The 24,286-nt window shown below is 44.6% G+C and overlaps 1 protein-coding gene across 4 annotated transcripts in view; it reads right to left on the reverse strand.

Annotated features, from left to right (window-relative positions):
* Window positions 1-24,286, reverse strand: part of CD19 (CD19 molecule) — a 172,685-nt gene that overhangs the window by 15,971 nt on the left and 132,428 nt on the right. For all 4 annotated transcript variants that reach the window (XM_033944279.1, XM_033944276.1, XM_033944278.1 and 1 more), the window contains 3 exons: window positions 14,379-14,444; window positions 8,839-8,910; window positions 5,220-5,312 (listed from right to left, as the gene is read on the reverse strand). In XM_033944279.1, the coding sequence (XP_033800170.1) occupies window positions 5,220-5,312; window positions 8,839-8,910; window positions 14,379-14,444 (231 nt within the window). The remainder of the gene's footprint in view (window positions 1-5,219; window positions 5,313-8,838; window positions 8,911-14,378; window positions 14,445-24,286) is intronic.

The following is a 24,286-nucleotide window of genomic DNA, read 5'->3' on the forward strand; positions in this document are numbered from 1 at the left end:
TTGGCACCGGCCTGGTTTCGATGGCCAGTGACAGCCTTTCCCCGGCGGCGGTAGCAGAAGCACGTTTCCCAATGGCGGTGGCATGGGGGAGGGCAGGAAGAAAGAAAGAAAGGGGGGAGGGAGACAGGGAGACAGAAAGAAAGAAGGGGGTAGGGTGAAAGAAAGAAAGAAATGGGGCACGGAGAGAGAGAGAAAGACAGACAGAGAAACAAAGGAGGCATGGAGAGAGAAAGAAGGGGGCAGGGTGAAAGAAAGAAAGAAATGGGGCATGGAGAGACAGACAGACAGAGAAAGAAAGGGGGCATAGAGAGAGAAAGAAAGAAAGGCAGGGTGAAAGAAAGAAAGAAATGGGGCATGGAGAGAGAGAGAGAGAGAGAGAAAGACAGACAGAGAAAGAAAGGGGGCATGGAGAGAGAGAGAGAGAGAGAAAGACAGACAGATAAAGAAAGGGGACATGGAGAGAGAAAGAAGGAGGCAGGGTGAAAGAAAGAAAGAAATGGGGCATGAAGAGTGAGAGAAAAAGACAGACATACAGAAAGAAAGGTGGCATGGAGAGAGAAAGAAAGAAGGGGACAGGATGAAACAAAGAAAAAGTTGGGGGACGGAATGAGATCTGGAGGAGAGGAAGCATACAGGAGGCTGAAAGAAAGGAAGAAATATTGGATGCACAGTCAGAAGAATAAAGTGCAACCATAGACTGATGAAATTACCAAACAAAGGTAGGAAAAATGATTTTATTTTCAATTTAGTGATCAAAATGTGTCTGTTTTGAGAATTTATATATGCTGTCTATATTTTGAACTATGGCCCCCTTTTGCTAAACCGCAATAGCAGTTTTTAGCGCAGGGAGCCTATGAGCGTCGAGAGCAGCGTGGGGCATTCAGCGCAGCTCCCTGCACTAAAAAACGCTATCGCAGTTTAGTAAAAAGGGAGGGGGTATATTTGTCTATTTTTGTATAGTTGTTACTGAGGTGACATTGCATAAAGTCATCTGCCTTGACCTCTTTGAAAACCCGTGGAATATAAATGATAATTAACATTTTCTCTGCGTACAGTGTGCTTTGTGTTTTAAAAATTTTATTGTTGGTAGATCATTTTGACTTGGCCACGAAGGTAAGGGGGGGAGGGAGGGAGGGGAGCTGCTGAAAGACATCTAGTAATCCTTGCAGGCTTGACTGTGCAGGGAATTATTTTTGTAAAATCATGTTTTGTTATGTGACTGGATTTATTTAGACTTTAATTTCTATGAATGAATAGAATGAAAATGATATAAAATTACTTGCTTGTTTTTACTTGCGTGCGCTGAAGGAAAGTGGAGAGAAAGTGGGCTGAAGACGCTGAAGGGAAATGGGGAAGAGAAAGTGGGGAGAAGACGCTGATTTATAAATTGACAATTGTACAGAATATTGTTTCTTTTTATACTTTAATATAATAAGTTCAATATAAAACAATTCAAGGCTTGTGTGGATGGAATCAGGTGGTTTGTGGGGATGAGGACCGAGCTTACAGGGATTAGTCCAATGAAATGGTATTTTCTTATTTCTCATTATTTGTTTTATTTTTATTTGTTAATTTGTAAAGTGGTGATTGTTATATATCAGTTTTTTCAAATTTACATCTACTGTCTTTATATTTTGCACAGTATTAGAGGACATGTATTACTGTTTTTGTGGTGTTGTGGTGTTGCATTGTATGCAGAGTCTGGTTTCTTGGCAGTTCAGTTTAACTTTTGTCTACATATTTCTATTTTTAGTTTGTGATTATTCCATATTGGGCGAGGGTGTATCTGTCTGTGTGTATGAAAGGGACATGACTTTCTGATAGCATCGACTGTATAGGATCAATTGATTGTGCAGGATCTGGTTTGTTTAGTTTTACAATGTATGTGTTGGTGTTCTAGTACTCACTGCAGTGTTTAAGATGCTGCCTTTTCCTAGGTACACTCTTGCGCGATATGTAGATTGTTACTAAAAATCATATTTTTCATATAGATGGGAGGTGTCAAAAAATGATTGGCCCCAGGTGTCACATATGCTAGGTACGCCACTGCACAAGTCTTCTCAAACTTTGTTCTTCTGCCTCCTCTCCTAAGGTCCAGTTGCTCTTCTGGACCTCCCCTCAGCCCTGACATCAGCCCATATTGCAGGTCCTTTTTGTATAGTTTTCAAACAGAGAACAGGAGCATTAAAAAGAGAAGAGAATGCTGTTTCTGCTGTTGCTAGGAAGATGTTCATGGTGCTGGTCCTCGGAGGAGTCATCAGAGTACCCCCTTATGGGCTGCACCCTGAGTGGACCCCCCACCCCCCTTGGTATGCCACTGCATCAGATGCTTCGCTAGAACCTGGCCATGGGGGAGGGGGTGACCTGTTGTGGTACTGGCTAGGGTGGACTATGTGGCAGGCGCAATTTATTACATGCTCAGTGTCATTTTATACAATCTCTGCCAATGGAATGCTCTGGATCAGGCAGTGGGCAGGAGATTTGGCATCTAAGGCCACCTTGAACAAGTTCCCTTTCAAGGGTCAGATGCTTTTTGGAAAAGGACTGAACGACTTGAGGACCAATGTGATGGATTGTTGTCCTAAGTCCTTGCCAGACAGTAAACTATGAGGCTCTGGGAGTAGAGAATGACATGCTGGAGGCTGTGGAGTGTCTTAGCACCGGTATTGTTCTGTGAAATGGTGTGAGAGCCTGAAGAGCTTGGTGGGTCTGGATAGAGCGTATGTGAAGCAGTGAAGTTGAAACCCCTGACGCAGCAACCAGAGCGAAACGGAGGGTTCCCCGTCGGGTTTAGTGGCTGCAGGGCCCAGGAGGTGAAGGACTGAGAGATCCTGGATGCCGAAGCAGCTAAGTTGTTTTCTTTTTTAGCTGTGTTCCACGCTGAATCCTGGACTACTTTGCTACAGTGCTGATTTACCCATTTTTTCACAATTGAGGGCTGTATGTCCCGGTATGTTTTGTAACATCTCCCTGCAGGCTACCATAGAGCTTTTTCTACTGGTTCTATATTTTGGAGTACAGGGTTAGCCTTGAAAGGTGGAGTTTTTTGCCAGATGAAGCTGAACTGAGGCTTTTTCTCCACCTTTCTTTCCTTTCTTTTTCCCTGTTACTTCCTGTTGTGTGATTGGCTTGTGTGTGTGTGAAATTAAAGCCTGTTAGTGTTGCAGAGGGGAGGTTTGTTGTCCATATGGGGTTCTGATTTAGAGGTAATATTATTGGAGTTTAACTGACCCTTTTCCTGAGAGTATATGTATTAGTGGGACTAAAATTTGTCCCCATACCCCATACCCCATACCACTGTCCCTGCCCCATTCCCGTGACCACTATCCCCACCCCATCCCTGTGACTACTGTCCCCGCAGTATCTATACAAGCCTCAGTTCTGCAATATTTAGCTTATTACTTCCTTATAAATCAAGGTTCTGACTGCTGAACTAGAGAAAGAGATGTTCAGCTGGTAGGGCTTTGTTTATACATTTTTATCAACACAACTAATATACTACTTTATCCTAAAGCAAAAAAAAAAAAAAGAAATAGAAAATTTTTTCTACCTTTGGTGTCTGGTTTCTGCTTTCCTCATCTTCTCATTCAATTCCTTACATCCACTGTCTGCCGTCTCTCTGTGTCTTCCATTTGCTCTGTTACTGTGCCTCTCCCTTCACCCCCCCCCACCCCAATTTGTCTGGCACCCATCTTCTTTCCTCTGCTCCCCCCATAGTCTGGCATCTCTGTCTTCTTCCCTTCCAGCATCTTCTCTCCACTCTCTTCCCCATTTCCCTTCATAGTCTTCTCCCCACTCTGTCTTCCCCATTTCCCTTCAGCATCTGTTCCTCCCCACTCCCTTCAGCGTCTTTTCCATTCCTTTGCACAACCACCCTTCCCTCTTGCCACCCCCTTCAGCATATGTTCCTTTCCACCGCCCTTCAGCACCCCTCGCGCGGTCCAAGCATTTCCCTCCCTCCCCCTTATCTTCGTGGCGCGTTAGTGTAATTTGTACAGGCCACCGGAGCCTGCCTGAAGTCGCGTGTGTATGCAGGCGGAAGCTTCTCCTCTGACGCAACAGTACTAAGGGAATTAGATCTTCGATATTAACGGACCTTAGAGGTATGAGTATTAAAGAAAAGAAATGGCAGTTATCTTTGAGAAATGGTATCTAGTTTTCCTGAGATATGGAGGAAAAAGAGTTGTGCAGAGCTGAAAACAGAATATTTTCTGTGTTAAACCCAAAAGGCTGATTAACACCAACTCGGAGGTCTCCTTGAAACATTTCTAGTGCCCAAATGTCATATCTGATGGTATTTTAATGAAAACTAACCCCACCCCCTCGGTGTAATCCTACCTACAAGTTCTTAAATGTTCTCACTAACAACTTGGCTATCATACTCAGTGCTTCTTTGTGTCTTGTCTGTCTTAATTAGACTGTAAACTCCAAGGAGTAGAGACAAACAATACTTTACATACCTGATATATGTGATAATGATGATAATAATAATCTAAAGTTAAGGTACACTTACTCACTGGTATAGGTTTCTCTTTCCTCAAAAAGATCTCCAGTTCTGAAGGAATCTAAAGCCCTCCTCCTCCTATTAATTATTTATAGAGCACAATCAGACGTATGCAGCACTTCCCTGCTCGAATGAGCTTACAATCTATTCTAAACAATCAAGATAGACAATCAGGATGTCAGGGTAGGAGTTACAGTTAGAGGGGATGGTTAAACTGCTGGCTAGGGTTGTGAGCAGAGGGGAGTAGGAGTTGAAGGCTGTTTCAAAAAGCTGGGTTTTTAGCCTACTTTTGAACAAGGGAATGGACATAGTGGACAGGCTCAGGTTGTTTATTCCTCCTCCCTACACTATCATCTGATCCATATATGGTCTCTGGGGTCTTGCACACATCTCCCTGTGCCTTGGTTGTAATCTGAGTCTGTGACCTTGCAAAATCATTGTTTCTTTCTGTGTGCTAGTTTACTTGGCTATAATATTCCTTTATTCCCACTCTTCTTTTAAACTTTTATAAAGTTCAGTCACCAAAATGCATCCCAAGCCATGCATTCCAGATCTAGCTACTGTAATTCTGAAGCATCCTTGAATGCCACCTGGATGAAAGACTTCAGGAATCCATCTTTTTGCTATCCATGCCACACTATCAACACCTTTGAAGGATTCCAGGACCCTAAGTGATTCAATAATACAGAAAATATACTGAATAGATTTTTCTCACCATCCTCCATGCTCCTGTCAGAATTTGGCTTCAGGGTTGTGACTGCTGGTGAAACTTGTGTCTCTCCATGCATATCTTCATAGGACTGGGAACCTGGCAAGATAAAAAAAAAGAATAGACATAGTGCCAACTATGTCCATAAGTACACCCTAGCACAATTACATCACTGTATATGTCTACTCTTGTTTTCATCTCCTGCCCCTAATCAGACATAAAACACATTAAAGAGAGATGCAAGATAGCTCTTAAGTGAGGAAACACACTCTAGGCTAGATCAATGTATTAGTGACTTCTAAACAAAATATTAAAATGGAGGTTCACCAGAGCATATAATAATCAAAATTTGAAATGATCAGGCACTTTGAAATGAACATTTAGAGATTCCAGGGAGCTAAAGTGTGTTAATGCTTTAATGGGTGTTAAATGCCTGTCATTAGGATGTAATACCTGCTGATTATGCAAATACTGCTATTATGAGTGACGAAAAATAATGCTTCTAATACAGAGAATAGTTAAATGCACTTGAATCCTACCCAGCACACATTATGCTTGTCTACCCTATCCAGTGATGTCTGAAGAAGAATCTTTGGGGCAAGAGTGATCTCTAATCACTCCCATCCCACTCCTTCTGATGATCAAAATACTGCCGGCTGATTTGAGGATCCTCTTTTCCCCCACATATATCACTTGTTTCATCAGTAATGAACACCGCCTCGAATGTTAGAGTAGCGGTATATAAATATATTAAATCTAAATCTTTCTTATACACGTGATAGATTTATATTCAACGGAGGTAGTATCCATGCAGATCTGTATCATGCATATTCTGAAAACATGGACTTTTGTGGCCCTCGAGTCCTGATTTGCATTCCAGGTCTAAATCCACCCATGCCCCTCCCATGGCCATGCTTCTTTTTGAGCTGCGAACTATGGGATTTGGGTACCCAATGTTATAGAATAGCGTGCAACCAGATGCGTGTGCCAATTAACATCAATATTTTATTATTAGTGCCCGATTATTGCTGTGAATTGGCTTGTATGCCAATTATGTACATCTCAGGAGTGCACCCAAAGTTTGGCACTCAAATTTGAGTAAACTTTATAGAATCCAGAGGATAAAGGCAGCTCTGTAACTGGGCACTTACATTTATATACTCCTTGTGTGCAAAGTAGGAAAATACTAGCAGTTATGCTTAGAAAATGGACTCTATAGATCCCAAAACAAGATCAGCTATAGCAGGGGTGCCCACACTTTTTTGGCTTGTGAGCTACTTTTAAAATGACCACGTCAAAATGATCTACCAACAATAAAATTTAAAAAAACACAAACTACACTGTACACAGAGAAAATGTTAATTATCATTTATATTCAGGTTTTTTATTTTCAAAGAGGTCAAGGCAGATGACTTTAAAATATGCAATGTCACCTCAGTAACAACTATACAAAAATAGACAAATATAGCCCCCTCCTCTTTTACTAAACCATGATAGCGGATTTTAGCACAGGGAGCTGTGCTGAATGCCCCACGCTGCTCCTGATGCTCATAGGCTCGCGATTTAGTAAAAGGGGGCCATAGTGCAAAATATAGACAGCAGATACAAATTCGGACACATTTTGATCACTAAATTTAAAATAAAATCATTTTTCCTACTTTTGATCTCTGGTGATTTCATGAGTCTCTGGTTGCACTTCCTTCTTCTGACTGTAAATCCAATATTTCTTTCTTTCTGCCTCCTGCATGCTTCCTCTCCTCCAGACCTCATTCCATTCCCCAACCAACATCTCTCTCTGTCCCTCCACGAGTTCAACTTTTTCTTCCTCTCTTCCTACCCCCTCCTCTTTCTTTCTTTCTCTCTCCCTGTCCCCATTCTTTCTTTCTGTCTTTTTCTCTTCCTGCTCCCCAAGCCACTGCCGCCGATTTAAGCCTGCTTCCCCGACACCGCAAAAGCCAGGCCCGTGCATTGGGCCCACAAGCCTTCCACCCCAACGTCAATTCTGACATTGGAGAGAAAGTTCCGGAACTTCCTCTCCGAAGTCAGAATTGACATGGGGGGGGGGGGGGAGGCTGGTGCTTGTATGTGCCTCACCTGGCGTTGGGGAAGCAGGGAGAACAGAATGCAGAGGCAACATGAGTCTATCATGGAGCCTGGGATGGACTCCGCGATCAACTCGCATTGCCTTTGTGATCTACTGGTCGATCATGACCGACCTATTAGGCACCCCTGAGCTATAGCATTGACACCTATACCTAAAGCCTCAAATCTTGACCTGACCAAAGTAGAAAATTTCAGGCCAGAAGCAGGGATGCCATATAGCCTGCCAAACTACTAGAATTCTATGTAAGTACACAATTAGTTAAATTCATAGATCAAACGTATTCTACAAATCACAACATGGTTTCAGGCCATGGCACAGCACCAAATCCCTATTACTTGAACTAACATCTAAGGTAAGATATCATTTCAGCAAAGGCAAACAATCCCCTTCCTCCCCAGACTACTTAAGCCACCTCTGTACAGCTCTAATAGGCTTTCCTATGTCAAGTGTTGATGGTCTGGAGGCAGGTACCTGTCTGAACTTTGTGGGTGTGCGACGGGGTCAGTGAACACAGGTGGGGGGAGTCTTTACTTTGTCCCTGCAGTGGTTATCTGGTCACTTTGGATACTTTTTGGGCACTTAAATGTGTCTTTACATTGTCTAAGTCACAACATATAGGTTCTGTCTAGGCAGTCTTGTCAAACCTACGATTATCCCTGCAAGATGACTAAGTCTAGGTTGGCACACATCCGCCCTAACCACTTTTCCAAAAATGCCCCTTTCAGTTTTGGGCACACAGCAGCATTCAGAAGCCTAAAAAGTCCCTGGATACATCTAAAATGCCGTTTTGATCATCCCAGTGCAAACTTGTGCGGGTTTTTAGACGTATTTCAGTTTTGATTATGTGCCCCATAGGTGTTTGGGAGCCAAATATACCCCCTCTTTTACAAAACTATGATAGCAGTTTTTAGCGCCGGCCAGTGTGCTGAATGCTCTGCGAGGTGTCGGGAGCAGTGCAAAGCATTCAGCGTGCTGGTCTGTGCTAAAAACCGCTATTGCGGTTATGTAAAAGGGGGGGGGGGGATATTGAGGTCTGGTTTTCTCCATTTTTGTCTTTATGATTTATTTGTCTTTTTGATTGCATGCTGTTTGAGTTGAGAAGTCCCAACGGTATATTAACAAGCAGAGCGTTGAGATTTTGAACTACTGATATTATACACTATTTAGTGTGTTCACAGTGATAATTATTATGTAACTCATTTTGTCTAATTATTATGTATGTTACCTTTTAAGCTGTTCTACCTAACATAACATAACTACCGTATTCTTCTGAGCTTTCTGGAGAGGTTGGGATATAAAACAAATTAAATAAATAAAATTTATACGATTATAATTATTCCAGATCTATGGCTGGCAGAACTGGTACCTGATAATGCTGGTATTCTATAATGGAATCTGGGTACCCAGATGTCATTATGGAATAGGTTCTCACCACATAGCATTGAGGCTCCTATTGGAGGCACCCAGTTATGCAATTGCCTCCATAAAGACTGCTGTGCTCACTGGGTCATTGTGTCATACCTGTGGATTTCTCGCTGTGTCTGTCCAGGTCCTTTGTAGCCTCCTGACAGCTGTGATTGAAAATCATAACATCTAGGACAAGAGAAGGCACCAAATGTTCAGGTTGTGTGATCTTCAATCCAAGGTTTCACATAACATACACAGTGCTCTACCCACAATGACCCTCCCTCTGCTGGCTTGTAGAGAAAAGTCATGGGGGAAGCCACTGCTTGCCCTGGATTGTAACATGGAATGTTGCTACTCTTTGGGTTTTAGCCAGATACTAGTGACCCGGATTGGCCACCTTGATTGGCCATTGGTCTGACCCAGTAAGGCTATACTTATGTTCTTTGGTGGGATGAGTGACTATTTTTCGCTTGCAACCTTGTAGAATGCAACAAATTGCATTCATATCTATAATGGCCAGTCTCACCAATCCCTGAAGCACTCAGAAGAAATCTGAGGGGATCAGGCAGGCATTATGAATTTCCCCAATGAATATGCATCTCTAGGTCCACAGGGAAGCTATTATACTCAAGACCAGGGGTGCCCACACTTTTTGGGCTTGCGAGCTACTTTTAAAATGACCAAGTCAAAATGATCTACCAACAATAAAATTTTAAAAAAACACAACGCACACTGTACGCATAGAAAATGTTAATTATCATTCCTATTCCAGGGTTTTTCAAAGAGGTCAAAGCAGATGACTCTATGCACTATCACCTCAGTAACAACCATACAAAAATAGACAAATATACCCCCCTCCCTTTTTACTAAACCACGATAGCAGTTTTTAGAGTGCAGGGAGCTGCGCTGAATGCCCAGCGCTGCTCTCGACGCTCATAGGCTCCCTGCGCTAAAAAACTCTATTGCGGTTTAGTAAAAGGGGACCTTAGTGTAAAATATAGACAGCAGATATAAATTCAGACACATTTTGATCACTAAATTTAAAATAAAATAATTTTTCCTACCTTGTCTGGTGATTTCATGAGTCTCTGGTTGCACTTTCTTCTTCTGACTGTGCATCCAATCTTTCTTCCCTTCTTTTAACCTGTATGCTTCCTCTCCTCCAGACCTCATTTCCTCCCCCAACTTTTCCTTCCTCTCTCCCTGCCCTTTCTTTCTCTCTGCCTCCCTTTCTTTTTTTTTCTGTTTCTCTTCTTTCCTTCTGTCTCCCTGCCTGCACTTTTTCTTTCTTTCTCCCTGCCCTCCCCCAAGTCACTGCCATCGGGGACCAGGACCCAAACCGCCACCAATAACATGCCCGAAAGCCGACGCCGCCCCAAGCTCTCCCTGCTTCGGCTGACCAGCATTCCTCTCCCTGACGTCAATTCTGCCCTCGGGGAGAGGAAGGCTGATTGGCCCAAGATCGCGATCGACCTATTGGGGGAAATGCTGCCGGGTCCTGCCTTCGCAGAAACAGAAAGTAGGCAGGACCCGGCAGCAAGAAGAGCAAATGCTTCACTAACCTGTCTCCCGCCTTAGCCCATAGCGAACGCTTGCTTCAGGGCTCTCAACATGTGCGTGCCGACTTCCCTTCTCCCCCCCCTCCCCTCAGACATAACTTCCAGTTTCGGAGGGAAGAGAAGGGAAGCCGGCACGCACACGTTAGAGCCACGGAGCATAAGTTCGCTACGGGCTGAAATCTCCAAGCCGGTTTTTTTTTTTAATGTTCAGCAGCGGCGGCAGCAGCAGATGACAGCTGGGCGGACTGCCCAGCTAAAAAGCCCTAGAGAGAACACTGGAGAGGAAGGCTGATTGGCCCGGTAGATCAGGATGGCAACACGAGTCTATCACGGAGCCCGGGATGGGCTGCGATCGACTCGCGTTGCCTTCCTGAGCTACTGGTCGATCGCGATCGACGTGTTGGGCACCCCTGCTCAAGACTAACAGTTTAATATTCAAATAGTGACCAAACATTCACACACTAAACACCATTCATTGCATCCTCAAACCTGCAGTTGTCCTCATTTATCATATATCATTAGTTCCTTTTCCCCCAAAATGTCAGATATATCAATGTGTTCATTAACTCCAGATTCCATGTTGATCCTTAAACGATCATCGAATGTTCCATAATCTCATAAAGGTTCTTCAACACATAATATACAGTATAGCCTAACACCTGGGAGCTACAGTATGTCTGTAAGGACTCCCAGAGTCATCTAAACATTCATATCACAAAATAATTATCTCCTTAAAGCAGGTCAGGGGTAAACATACCAGTCTTCTCCACACTTCACATCTCCCAACATTCTGGTCCAGCCATGGCCGAAGAGTGAGCTTTGTATGTGTTTTCTTCATGGCCAATCATAGGCTTGCAAACCATCCAAGAGTAGTCATTCTGGTGGCTCCAGGTTGGCCACTCAGACCATGGTAGGCAGACCTAGTTTGTCTTTGTACAGGTGCAGCTCTTACCCTATGTACAGCTGGAACCTCTTCTCAGGGAAAAGTTGAGGCATGACTGTTGCACGCATGGTGTTAGCACACATGGGTTACCCAGAGGTAGTCATTACTATTCTGCTCAGGTCTAAAAATAAAAAAAGAAGAAGAAGCCGACAACGGTTTCTGTTTATGCTAAGGCTTGGACAGCACTGATGCATCAGGGAAAAGGAGGAGCCTTTCTCTGCTCCAGTCTCCATGGTGTTAACCTTTCTCCAGGCTGGCCTTACTGAGGGACTCACAGTGGCGTCCCTTAGAGGCCAAGTAACAGGACTTTCTTATTATATAGTTCAAGACCGAAGAGCTACGCTGGAGTCTCATTAAGACAGCCAGATTTTTAAAAGGAGCAGTATGTATCAGGCCTCCTGGGAGGCCTCCATTCCCTTATTGGGATCTTATCCTAGTTTTGCTGGGGCTCAGCCAGGCTCTGTGTGAGCTGATGAAGTAAACATCCTCAGAGTTGCAGACTTTTTGCTTGCAGACAGAGAGCCTTTCATCAAATTTACTGAAGCTGAAGTTTCTTTGCACACTGTTCCATCCTTTGTGCCGAAGATTTTGGCATTCCATGACAATCAGGAAGTTGGATTGCTGGCTTTCTAGTCCACAGGTTCCAGGAAAAAGCAACAGATTTTGAAGAAGTTGAACGTTTAAAAGAGTCCAGGGCGGTACTTGGAGAGACCCCCCTGGAAAGAGACTTGGGAGTACTGGTCGACAAATCAATGAAGCCATCTGCGCAATGTGCAGCAACGGTGAAAAGGGTGAACAAAATGCTAGGAATGATTAAGAAGGGGATCACAAACAGATCAGAGAAGGTTATAATGCCGCTGTACCGGGCCATGGTACACCCTCACCTGGAGCACTGGTCGCCGTACATGAAGAAGGACACGGTACTACTAGAAAGGGTCCAGAAAAGAGCAACTAAAATGGTTAAGGGGTTGGAGGAGTTGTTGTACAGTGAGAGATTAGAGAAGCTGGGCCTCTTCTCCCTTGAAAAGAGGAGACTGAGAGGGGACATGATCAAAACATTCAAGATAATGAAGGGAATAGACTTAATAGATAAAGACAGGTTGTTCACCCTCACAAGGTAGAGAGAACAAGAGGGCACTCTTTAAAGTTAAAAGGGGATAGATTCCGTACAAATGTAAGGAAGTTCTTCACCCAGAGAGTGGTAGAGAACTGGAATGTTCTTCCGGAGTCTATTATAAGGGAAAACACCCTCCAGGGATTCAAGACAAGGTTAGACAAGTTCCTGCTGAACCAGAACAAATGCAGGTAGGGCTGGTCTCTGTTAGTGCACTGGTCTTTGACCTAGGGCCGCCACGTGAGTGGACTGCTGGGCGCGAAGGACCACTGGTCTGACCCAGCAGCGGCAATTCTTATGTTCTCCAATATCTTGAGGGCACCAATTAGTTCAGGCTATCTGTCCATCTTTGTATGCTGATAAATTTAGCAAGGTGTGGTACACCGGCTTCCAGGGTCACAATTACCAGATGGACCTGTAGGGCCATTTTGTCAGCATATATTGTTTGTGGGGAAACAGTCTCCTGTTTCTGTAAAGGCGCATTCAACTAGAAGCGTGGCCTCATTGTAGGCATAAACTCAGATAGTCTCCCCTGAATAGGATTGCCAGACATCAGGATTTACCCAGATATGTCCTCTTTTTAGAGGGCTGTCCAGACGTCCGGACAGCTTTTCAAAACCCAGTACTTTGTCCAGGTTTTGAAAATCTTTGAGCTCAGGGCCACATCTGGAGGGCATCTGTGCATGAACAGATGCAACGTGGTGATATCACACGCTTACGTGTATGCGTTTGACATCATTGCATCACATCTGCACATGCTCGGAGGCCCTCTAAATGTGGCTCCGAGCTCGAGGAGAAGAGGTTTGATGGCAGGGCTGGGGCGGAATGAGTCGTGACTTGAGCAGAACAGGGAGGGGCTGGGTAGAACAGGGCTGGGCTGAGGGGAGGGGGGTCACATGTCCGGATTTTACTGTTGTAAAATCTGGTAACCCTACCGCTGAGGAGATTACTAGGGCAGCGACTTGGTCTACTCTACATACATTTTCCAAGTCTTTCCAGAGTGGATATAGCGGTAAGGGAGGACTCTGTCTTTTATAATAATAATAATAATAACTTTATTTTTCTATACCGCCATAGTCAGGCGACTTCTAGGCGGTTTACAATGTAAGAAGGCTGGACATTCAGCGAATAACAAAGGTCTTAGTACAGTACAATGCTAATACAATACAATAACTCCACATATAATACAATACAGTAAGTCTAAATACAATACTATACAATAAGTTTAAATACCGTACCGAACAAAGAGTCTAGATGCCGTACAATAGTCTAAATGGTAAACTTACATATTAATTGGAGATCTATTTGGGTCCTCAATGTTACAAGCTGGCTCAGTGGTACCGCCCTAGCTTTCTGGGACTGCTTTTGTATGTCTCACTTGTACAGAATGACACACCTATTGCACTGGAAAAAAAATTAGGTTCTTACTTTGCTAATATCTTTTCTAGTAGATAGGTGTATCATTCTGGACCCCCATCCTGTCATTTATTTCCTGCACTTGCCTACTGTCTCACTCAGAATGTTCTTATCCAAACCTGCAAGTTGGATGCCAGTCAGACCTTAAGCGTATGAAGAGTAGTCTATTACTAGGATATCTTGGAATATCATTTGAGCTCCATTAATATTTCTGTTGATTGTTCAATGATTAATATGTTTGTTAAAATTTCAGAGCAGAACAGACTTGTTCTTTGGGGAGTTCCCTGTACCCCTGCTTCAATCTGTTTCATAAAGGGATTTTGCCTGCTTTGGAAATAATTGTAGGGAGTAGCAGAGCCCTCTGTGAAGCAGGAGGGATTCAGAAAAAAAAATCCAGAGTGGATTCCTTCTTGAATGCTTGAAAGCACTGGGATATAACCCACTTGTCTAGAATGATACATCTTTCTACTAGAAAAGATATTAGTAAGGTAAGAACACAATCTCTTTTTGCCACTGCCTTCTTTCTTATTTCAAACTGGGTGAACCAACTCTCCATACTGTACATAGTGTCTGGTAATGCTGTCTGCACCATACCTTATTACTGCCAAATATCATTCATTACCTGTGGTGATCTGGCCTTGACCAATGATTGGAATGTCTTCAATTGTATTTTCATAACATGCTCCATCTATAAATTAGAAATTGAGAAATCTGTGTCAGTAATGTTTATATAAGAGCTGTGAGTCTATTCTATGCAAGAGAGTCAGAAAGGCAGTATTTCTCAGTACAGTGGAAACTTGGTTAACGAGCATAATTCATTCCAGAAGCATGCTCGTAAACCAAATTACTTGTATATCAAAGCGAGTTTCCCCATAGGAAGTAAGGGAAACTCGCTTGATTGGTTCCACCCCTCCGGCCACCGGCGCTGCTCCACCCCACCCCACCCCACCACATCCCCAAAATCCCCCCCACCCCCAAGGCCACTGATGCGCTTTCACATCCCCCCAGCAAACTGGCATCACTACCCCCCCCAGCTCGCAAACGCCATCCCTCCCCCTCGAACTGGCATTGCCCCCCCCTCGCGAATGCCCACCCGTCCAAACTGAAGCCTTACCCCCATCTGGCACCGGCATGCAGCACCAACCTACAGGAGATGCCAGTGCCCAAAGATCGTGCTGCTTGCCGGACTGGGCCTTGAGCATCTGCGCATACTCAAGGCCTTCTGGCTCCCGCCTCTCTCCGAGATTCTCGGGGGGGGCGATGGGGTGACTCACAAATCGAGTCAACGCTCGGTTTGCGAGTCACGATTTGCGACAATGTTTTGCTCGTCTTGCAAAACATTCGCAAACCGCGTTACTCGCAAACTGAGGTTTGACTGTATTTCTGTTCTCTTTACTCTGTCATCTGTGTCTATCTCACACATGTATACAGTGGTACCTCGGAATCCAAATGTCCCAGAACTCGAACAACTTGGAATCCAAACTATTTTTTTTATTCATTCTTGCCCCGGAATCCAAACACTGCTGCTTTGGAATCCAAACGTATGGGAACTGCAAGCGTTGCTCAGCCCAAAGCTTCCCCTCTGATGCGGCTTCCTGTTTCCACCTGAGCAGTTTGCGTCAGAGGGAAGCTTTGGGCTGAGCAACACTTTCAGCTGCCGTTGCCGATCTTGCTGTCTGTGCCGGTGGGGGCCCGATCTTGCTGTTTCTGCCGGTGAGGGCCTGATCTTGCTGTCTATGCTGGTGGGAGCCCGATCTTGCTATCTATGCCAGTGGGTTTACTGTTAAATTTATTTGAAAATCTGAGTTTGTGGGACCAAGGAATGGATTAATTCCGTTTCTATTATTTTCAATGGGAAAAATTGTCTTGGAACTCAAACATTTTGGAACTCAAACGGGGTTCTGGAATGGATTAAGTTCTGATTCCGAGGTACCACTGTATTTTGGGCCCTATATTCAACACTATTTAACCAGGCAGGAGAGGTTCCTATCTACTACTACTACTACTATTTATTTATTTTTATAAATCTTTATTGATTTTTAAACTTTGACTGTGCAATACAATTACTTGAACATAAATATTTCATAAAATGCACTATTAAATACACAATTTATACATAAAACAATCATTTTCCTCCCCCTTCCTCCCAATTATTAATATAAGAAGACAATTATGTGTTTACAAAATTATAATTAAGTAATTTTAATAATCAAAATACATTTCCCTCCCCCCACCCTCCCCTGAATGTATAAGGAAAACCAACAACAACAACAAAAAAAAATAAATACATGACAATTATTACAATGTAACAAACAGTCAATGGGCTCCATACTCTATTAAATGTAGTACTAAACCCCAAACACTCCGCATTCATTCTCTCATCTTTATACATGGTACAAACATTTGTCCACCAAAACGTGTAATTCAGTCTGTCATAGCTCTTCCAATAATGTGTGGAATAGCTATTCTAGTCATGATCAAAAAAAGACGACTTTTATATTTATCCAAAGAAGGCTTGACATGTAAAAGCGTACCACAAATTATGGCTTCATAGGTTAAGGGAATTGCTGAATCAAGAATAAGATTAATTTGTCCCCAAATTGACTTCCAGAAATTAAGTATCAAAGGACAATAATATAACAGATGATTCAAAGTCCCTATATCATTATGACAATGCCAGCATACTACCACTGGCTGCTTCTAATGTAGTTGTGGCAGGGGACTTTAGTATAAATCAGTGGTCTCAAACTCAAACCCTTTGCGGGGCCACATTTTGGATTTGTAGGTACTTGGAGGGCAGCAGAAAAAATAGTTAATGCCTTATTAAAGAAATGACAATTTTGCATGAGGTAAAACTCTTTATAGTTTATAAAACTTTCCTTTAACAGTTAAAAGGAAAGATATATAAACTATAAAGAGTTTTACCTCATGTAAAATTGTCATTTCTTTAATAAGACATTAACTATTTTTTTGCGGCCCTCCAAGTACTCTATTTTTTTCTGCAGCACTCACATTTAAAGTTAAATATCTTTTCTTTCTCAAAACTGGCACATTTCAATCACTAAATTGAAAATAAAATCATTTTCCTACCTTTGTTTGGTAATTTCATCAGTCTCTGGTTGCACTTTATTCTTCTGACTGTGCATCCAATACTTCTTCCCTTTTTTCAGCCTCCTGTATGCTTCCTCTCCTCCAGACCTCATTCCCTCCCCCAACTTTTTCTTTCTTTCTGATTCCGTGCCCCATTTTTTGCTTTGTTTCTGGTTCCCTGTCCCTCTTCCTTCTTTCTTCCTTCCTCCGTGCCCCATTTTTTGCTTTTTTTTTCTGGCTCCCTGTCCCCACCCCACCTTCTTTCTTTCTTTCTTTCTTTCTTTCTTCCTTCCTGCCCTCCCCCATGCCACCGCCGCCGTGGACTAGGCTGCTGCCGCTATCGGGAACAGGCCATCTCCCTGCTTCTCTTCTGCACGGGGCCGACCAACTCTCGCTGCCCGATGTCAATTCTAACGTCGGAAAGGATGTTCCGGGCAGCCAGGCAGCGATTGGCTAGCCAGAACGTCCTCTCGACGTCAGAATTGACGTCGGGCCGCCAGAGTTGGTCGGCCCTGCAGGGAAGAGAACACTGGACCGCCCCCCCCCCTTGGTACGCCACTGGAGCAGCAGCGTGTCTGGCGGCTCGTTCGTTCAAAGCCGCGAATGGCGACTCCTTGCGAGATTCGCGCCTCCATCTGAAGCCTCTCTGATGTTGTGACATCAGAGAGGCTTCCGATGCAGGAGTGGATAGCGCAAGGAGCCGCCAACCCACGGCTTTGAGCGAATGAGCCGGCTGCTGCTCCAAAAGGAAGAGAATGATGGCCTCCAGACCGCGGGCCGCAAATAAAACCTGGAGAGCCACATGCGGCCCGTGGGCCGCGTGTTTGAGACCGCTGGTATTGGTGCACAATCAGCAAATACACAATACAAAACAAGAATACAACAAGGTCAAGATCACCAAAAGTACAACAAAACAATTTTTCAAATAATCCCCCCAAATCCAAACTCCACCCACTCCCGATTGCAAACACCCACCCCACCCTGAAGCCCTGAACCCCTACCCAATTCCTAAACCAGCAAGAAAGTAGAGACTGCTGAGCAAGCTGTGTTCTTATGCTGCTCAGCACGCATTAAACAAGACAACCTTACCCCAACCACCCGCCCACAGAATCGATCCCCATCCTACCCAACTAACACCACACACACCTGTCCATTCATACCAACCATCCACACTCAACCAAACAGCATACCAGCCATCCCGGGGATACAGCTGAGGGCACATGATATCATCAGTTAAACGAGTTTAAGACCAGACTTCTGGCCCTAGGGGAAAGCGATTGAATATAGGAGTCCCAGGTCTGCAGGAAAACTTTCTTCCACTTGAAGGATAAGCGGGCATGACGCTGCTCCAAGAGCATCAAATTATGAAAGCGATTCCTCCAAGCCCAGTAAGCAGGTGCGGTCACTTGCAACCAGACACTAAGTATGATCTTCTTTCCTATAACAGCAGCCTTCCGGATCAACATCTGATGTCCCCGAGCAGCCACCCTCAAAGATTCATAGCGATCCAAAAGCAAGCCCACCGGCGACATCGGAAGAGATTGTCCAAAAAGCCATTCCAGGAAACGGAGTACGGCCTTCCAAAAAATTTTCACACAAGGGCAACCCCAAAATGCATGAAAAAATGAATTGCATCCCTGGTGACATTTAGAGCTCTTGGGAAAAATATGAAACATAGAAACATAGAAAGATGACGGCAGAAAAGGGCCATAGCCCATCAAGTCTGCCCACTCTATTATCCCTCCCCAAACTACCCTCCAAGGGGTCACGCACAGGTGGCATAACCTCTACACTACCCTCGTAGAGATCCGACATGGGCATTTTTTTCTTAAAATCTTGTATGCTACTGGCCACGATCACCTGCTCCGGGAGTTCGTTCCAATGGTCTACCACTCTTTCTGTGAAGATAGACCACTCGAAATTGGCATTCCCTCAGTTCGGCGCTGATAGAAATAGAGGAAATACGATTAATAAGGGAAGAAAAATTCAAAGACTCGATAGGTATGCCCAAATCTCTCCCCCAGTGATGCCCCAAAGCCTCATAAGACTTCCGAGGAGAGAGACATCGTAAAGCGCCATGCAACGCAGACACAGTCAGGCCGCTATCATGAAACTGGGCAAAAAAGAGACGAAGATGGTGGCCCAAACGAAACTGTAGGTCTGGGTGAGCCAAGGACTCCACATAATGATGAATTTATTTGTAGGCGAATAAACTACCCACCCCTAATGAATGGAGCATGGAAAGAGCTCCCCAAGATTTCATAGCCTCCTCAGTGTCCAATAAATGTTCAAGAAGAAGCAAACCCTCTTCAGACCATCTCACAAAGATGGGGTTATCACTGCCAGGAAGGAACTGTGGATTACCCTGAATAGACAACTGATCCGAAACCTGAGGATTCCCCCCCCCAGCAACCCGACCAAGGACCTCCAGCAGAAGCGCCAAGACCGAATTAGAACACTGGACTGAAATGCAGGAGGCAAAAGGCGGACGGGTATCTGGGACAACGTAAAAAGGTGCCAAGATTGAAAAAGAGTAGATTCGAAGTCCTGAGAAAGATAATCATCACTCCGTAAGCACCAGTTACCCCAAATAACGAAGCAGGCATGCCAAGTTATACAGGCCTATATCCGGAAATCCCAAACCACCGATCCTCCCCGGGCCAAACAGATAAGTAAGCGAAATCTGAGACTTCTTACCCTGCCAAAGAAAGCAAGTCAACTGCCTATGAAGCTGTTGAAGATCCCTGCGCCGAAGATAAAGGGGCAGTAACTGGAGCACGTATAGCCAGCGGGGAAATACAATTGAACTCTGCTGTAGAAGGAAAGAGGCAGGGACATCCACTGCACAAAACTACAAGTCGTAGCGGCCAACATAGCATCAACATTAGCATGATATAGCAGTCCCACGCAGCTCGTGAGCTGCACCCCCAAATACTTGAACGAGCCGTCCACCCAACGTAAAGGAAACCAACCCGGCCACTCCCGACGCACAAAGTCTGCAGTAGCTAGTGCCATGGATTTATCATAATTAAGCTGAAAGCCAGAAAAATCACCATACTCTTCGAAAAGCGACATAAGAGTGGGGAAGGAAGCCCATGGGGAGGTCAAATGAACTAACAAATCATCTGCAAATGCCGAAATCTTAAACTCATGACCTCCAAGATGGACTCCCCTAACCTCCGTATTAGCAGAGATCTCGCGAAGCAAGGGATACAACATGAGCACAAAGAGAAGAGGCGACAAGGGGCAACCCTGTCTAGTATCCCTCTTAATTGAAAAAGTCTCCGAGGAAACCCCATTAACCAACACCGTGGCCTGCGGATTATGATACGCTTTCACCGCGGCACTAAAGAAGCCCCCCATACCATAATGTTGAAGAGTACAAAACAAAAAGTTCCACAAAACTCTATCGAAGGCCTTGTGGGCGTCAAAACTGACCAGCAAAGAAGAAACCCTCTCATGCTTCACCCACTCAGGGATGCCAGAATAGTATGTAGATTCCCAGTGGAAGACTGACCTTGGACAAATCCAACCTGAGGATCAGCAATAAGCGAGGGCAAAATCACCGCTAGCCGATTGGCCAATAATTTAGCAAAAAACTTCGCTTCAGCATTCAAAAGGGAGATTGTCTGGTAAGAGGAGGCCTGCAACAGATCTTTCCCAGACTTAAGCAAAACCACAATCTGAGCTACCTGAAGAGAAGGCGGAAGAGCCTCATCACGTACCACACCATTAAACATGCCAACCAGAACAGGAGCAACGTCCACGAATAGAAGTCGATAAAACTCGTTCCGAAAGCCATCGTGCCCCGCCGCCTTATGCAATAGGGAACTTCCAATGACCAGCGTTAACTCATTAACCGTGAAAGGTGCCTGTAATCGTGCGTTCTGGGTCTCTGATACCACCGGGTGAGAGACCTGATCTAAATAGAGCTCCCCCACCAGTGCAGAAACCTGCGGAGCATCGTACAACTCCTGAAAGTAATGTTGAAATACCGCTGCTAAATCTTCATTCCTGTGGACCAGACCACCATCTGCTCTACGAAGTTGCAGAATAGGGGAAAATCCCTTAGTGTGCCGAATTAGGTTAGCCAACAACTTCCCGCTCTTATTAGCATGCAAATACAGTTGATATTGATAATAAGCCAAAGATTTCATAGCCCAGTCATGTAGAAGTTCCCACACAGCCTGTTGCAAGGCCATCAGTAATGCCCTATTTACTCTGGTGGGATGATCCCCATAGCGGCGATGGTCATCCTGAACCTGGCGTTCCAACCGGAGCACCTGACTGTCATGCTGTTTTTTCTTTCTGCTGGAGTAAGCAAGGATCTCCCCCCGCAAAACAACTTTAGCAGCCTCCCAATAGAGAAGCGGGTCATCCCTATGTGCCGCATTATGACAAGCATAATCTTTCCATTTGTCTACCAAAGAATGGAACTCCTGGTCAGAACAGAGCGAGAGAGGAAATCGCCAATGAAAGCCCCTAGGGGCGTCTCCAGGAAACTCTAAAATAATAACAATCATAGCATGATCAGAAACATCATACCCCCCTAATCTCCGCCGATCCCACCTGAGGAAACAAGAAGTCCATAATCAGCCAGTAATCAATACGGAACTGCGTTGCATGGGCGCTAGACATGTGAGTGTATTCGCGGTCTCCGGGATGTAACACCCGCCACACATCAATCAGAGACATAGACGAGGCAAATAATGGAAGGCCTCTAGTCGGGACATACCTGTCATGGGGAAGGGGATTAGATTTGTCAATAGTGGGATCAAAAAGTTGGTTAAAATCCCATCACCACTGGAAGGTCCTGATAGAGGAGTCTGGTGAGAGAATGCATAAAGGACTTATCCCAAGTGTTAGGAGCATAGATGTTACACAATAACAAGTCCTGCCTATTAAAAGTGACTTTAGCTAAAAGATAGCGCCCCTGAGGATCAGACCAAACCTTATGGGTAGTAAGATGCAAACCTTTGCAGTATAATATGACCACCTGCTCTCCGGTGCAAACCTGAGGACTCCAAAACCTCACCAACCTACCAACAATGAAGTTTAACATGTTCCTCAGAAGAGAAGTGGGTCTCCTGCAAGAATGCTATATCAGTCTTCAGGCGATTCAATGTACTAAGAATTTTTTGACGTTTAACAGGAGACGTAATACCATGAACATTCCATGAGACAAACTTAATTACCATAAAAGAATACGAACAGGGCAAAAGGAAAAATAATCCAACATACTACCGGAGAAACCGTCCCAGCCAGTGATTCCCTCCCGGAACAAAAGACCACCCACAGTCCAAAAAGAAACAAAACCAGTCCACTGCCCCCCGGGTCCCATATGCACAACCATTCATACCCATTCACAACCAAACATGCACTCCCCCCATCCCAAACCTCCCCACAACCCCCCACCCCAGTCCATCCACCACCCTCCCTCCCCCCCTCTTCTCCGAAACCCCCAAACCCCAAAGTTCCATGCAATGGTCTGGGAAAAAACCCAGAATCAGGTCCCGCTAAAAGGCCCTCCCTAGCCCATCCCCCAACTTCCAAGCGCCCCCAGCCATGCAACATAAGAGAGGGCAAAAAAAACCCCAATGGCAATAAAACAAAATACCCACAAATGAAGAACAGTGCAATGAAGTCCAACAACCGGCCAGACAAAGTCAGCTGAAACACAACCAGAAGTCAGCTGGAGTCCTTTGATAGGGGACCGGCGTAGTAGAAGCAAGCAGCTGCCAGGCACCCAACAAGGCCTCTCCATCGACTGCCTGCGGCAAGGCCCCTAGGCTCCCCACAAGCCATAGCCGTGGCGGAACAGCATGGATGCCAGCCAGGAAAAGCCCAGGAACCCAGAGCAAGGAAGATCAACAAGCAGGGCCAGATTAATGAATAGGCCTAAGAGGCACGTGCCTAGGGCCCGAAATTGTGAGGGGGGCCCACTCACCATCATCTTTCCAATTTTATTTTATTTTTTACGGCCATGACAGCAAGATCGGGCCTCCCTCCAATGACAGAATTAAAGGAGGTCAGCATAAATTTAAAGTGAAGAAAGTCAGCACATGTGCGATATTTGAACCAAAGGAGTTCAGCACAGCAGGTACAGAAACGTAAGTAATGGACACTGGGAGTGAGCCAAGGTTGATGTTTGGTATGCCTGACAGAGTGAGGAACAGGGGGAGCAAGGGTGTACAGAGCAGAAGAGAGAATAGAGTTGTACGACAACAGCCTCATGAACAGATTTGGATAACATAGTGGAGGCAAGGAGAGGTGAAACAGTGTATGAGAGTATGGAAGGATCGAGGGCTTGAAGATTTTGAAACCTCTTTGAGGTGACTGGGCGTGGCAGAGGGGAAAAGGTGAGTAATGGTGAAGATTATCAGATGGTGATCAGAGATGGGGAACAGTGAGGTAGAGAAGTGGAGAACCGGTGGACATAATATACTTGGACATCCAGAAAGCTTTCGACAAGGTTCCACATGAGACTTTTCAGGAAATTACAAAGCCATGGAATAGAGGGAGATATACTAAGATGGATAGGCAAATGGCTGGAGAACAGAAAGCAGAGAGTGGCCATAAATGGGAAGTTCTCAGACTAGGAGAAAGTGACTAGCGGTGTGCCCCAGGGCTCGGTACTTGGGCCTATATTATTTAATAATTTCATCAATGACCTAGAAGAAAGAACATCCAGTGAGATCAAGTTTGCAGATGACACAAAGCTATGCTGGGCAATCAGATTGCAGAAGGATAACGAGGAACTCCAAAGTGACTTGCGTCAGTTAGAGAAATGGGCAGAGAAATGGCAGATGAAGTTTAATGTGGAAAAGTGCAAAGTAATGCATTTAGGCAGAAAGAACAAGGAACACGAGTATAGAATGTCAGGTGCAACTCTGGGTAAGAGCGAACAAGAAAAGGACCTGGGTGTACTGATAGATAGGACCCTGAAAACGTCGGCATAATGTGCGGCAGCGACAAAGAAAGCAAATAGAATGTTAGGCATGATAAAGAAAGGAATCACGAGTAGATCGGAGAAAGATATAATGCCGCTTTATAGGGCAATGGTCAGACCACACTTGGAATACTGTGTCCAACATAGGTCTCCCAACCTAAAGAATCTCCACTTCAAAATCACTGAGCTCTGGAACAACCTTACCTCCCCTCTTCGGAACTTGAGCTCTCTCCAAGTTTTCCGCAAACATCTGAAAACCTGGCTTTTCTCAAAAAATGTAAGTCTCCCTCCAACTTAGGAATCAAGGAAACTCTTATATCTTAGCATCCCAAGTCCTCTAAATTTTCTTCACACTTCTACCTCTAACCCTCTGTTGTAGTTCCTTCCTATTTCTCCTACTATAAACTGCGTCGAGCTCTACAAACGTGGAGATGATGTGGTATACAAACCTAAGGATTAGATTAGATTAGATTAGAAGTTAGAGAGAGAGA

This window comes from Geotrypetes seraphini, chromosome 5, assembly GCF_902459505.1.
Source record: "Geotrypetes seraphini chromosome 5, aGeoSer1.1, whole genome shotgun sequence".
Taxonomy (NCBI): Eukaryota; Metazoa; Chordata; class Amphibia; order Gymnophiona; family Dermophiidae; genus Geotrypetes; species Geotrypetes seraphini.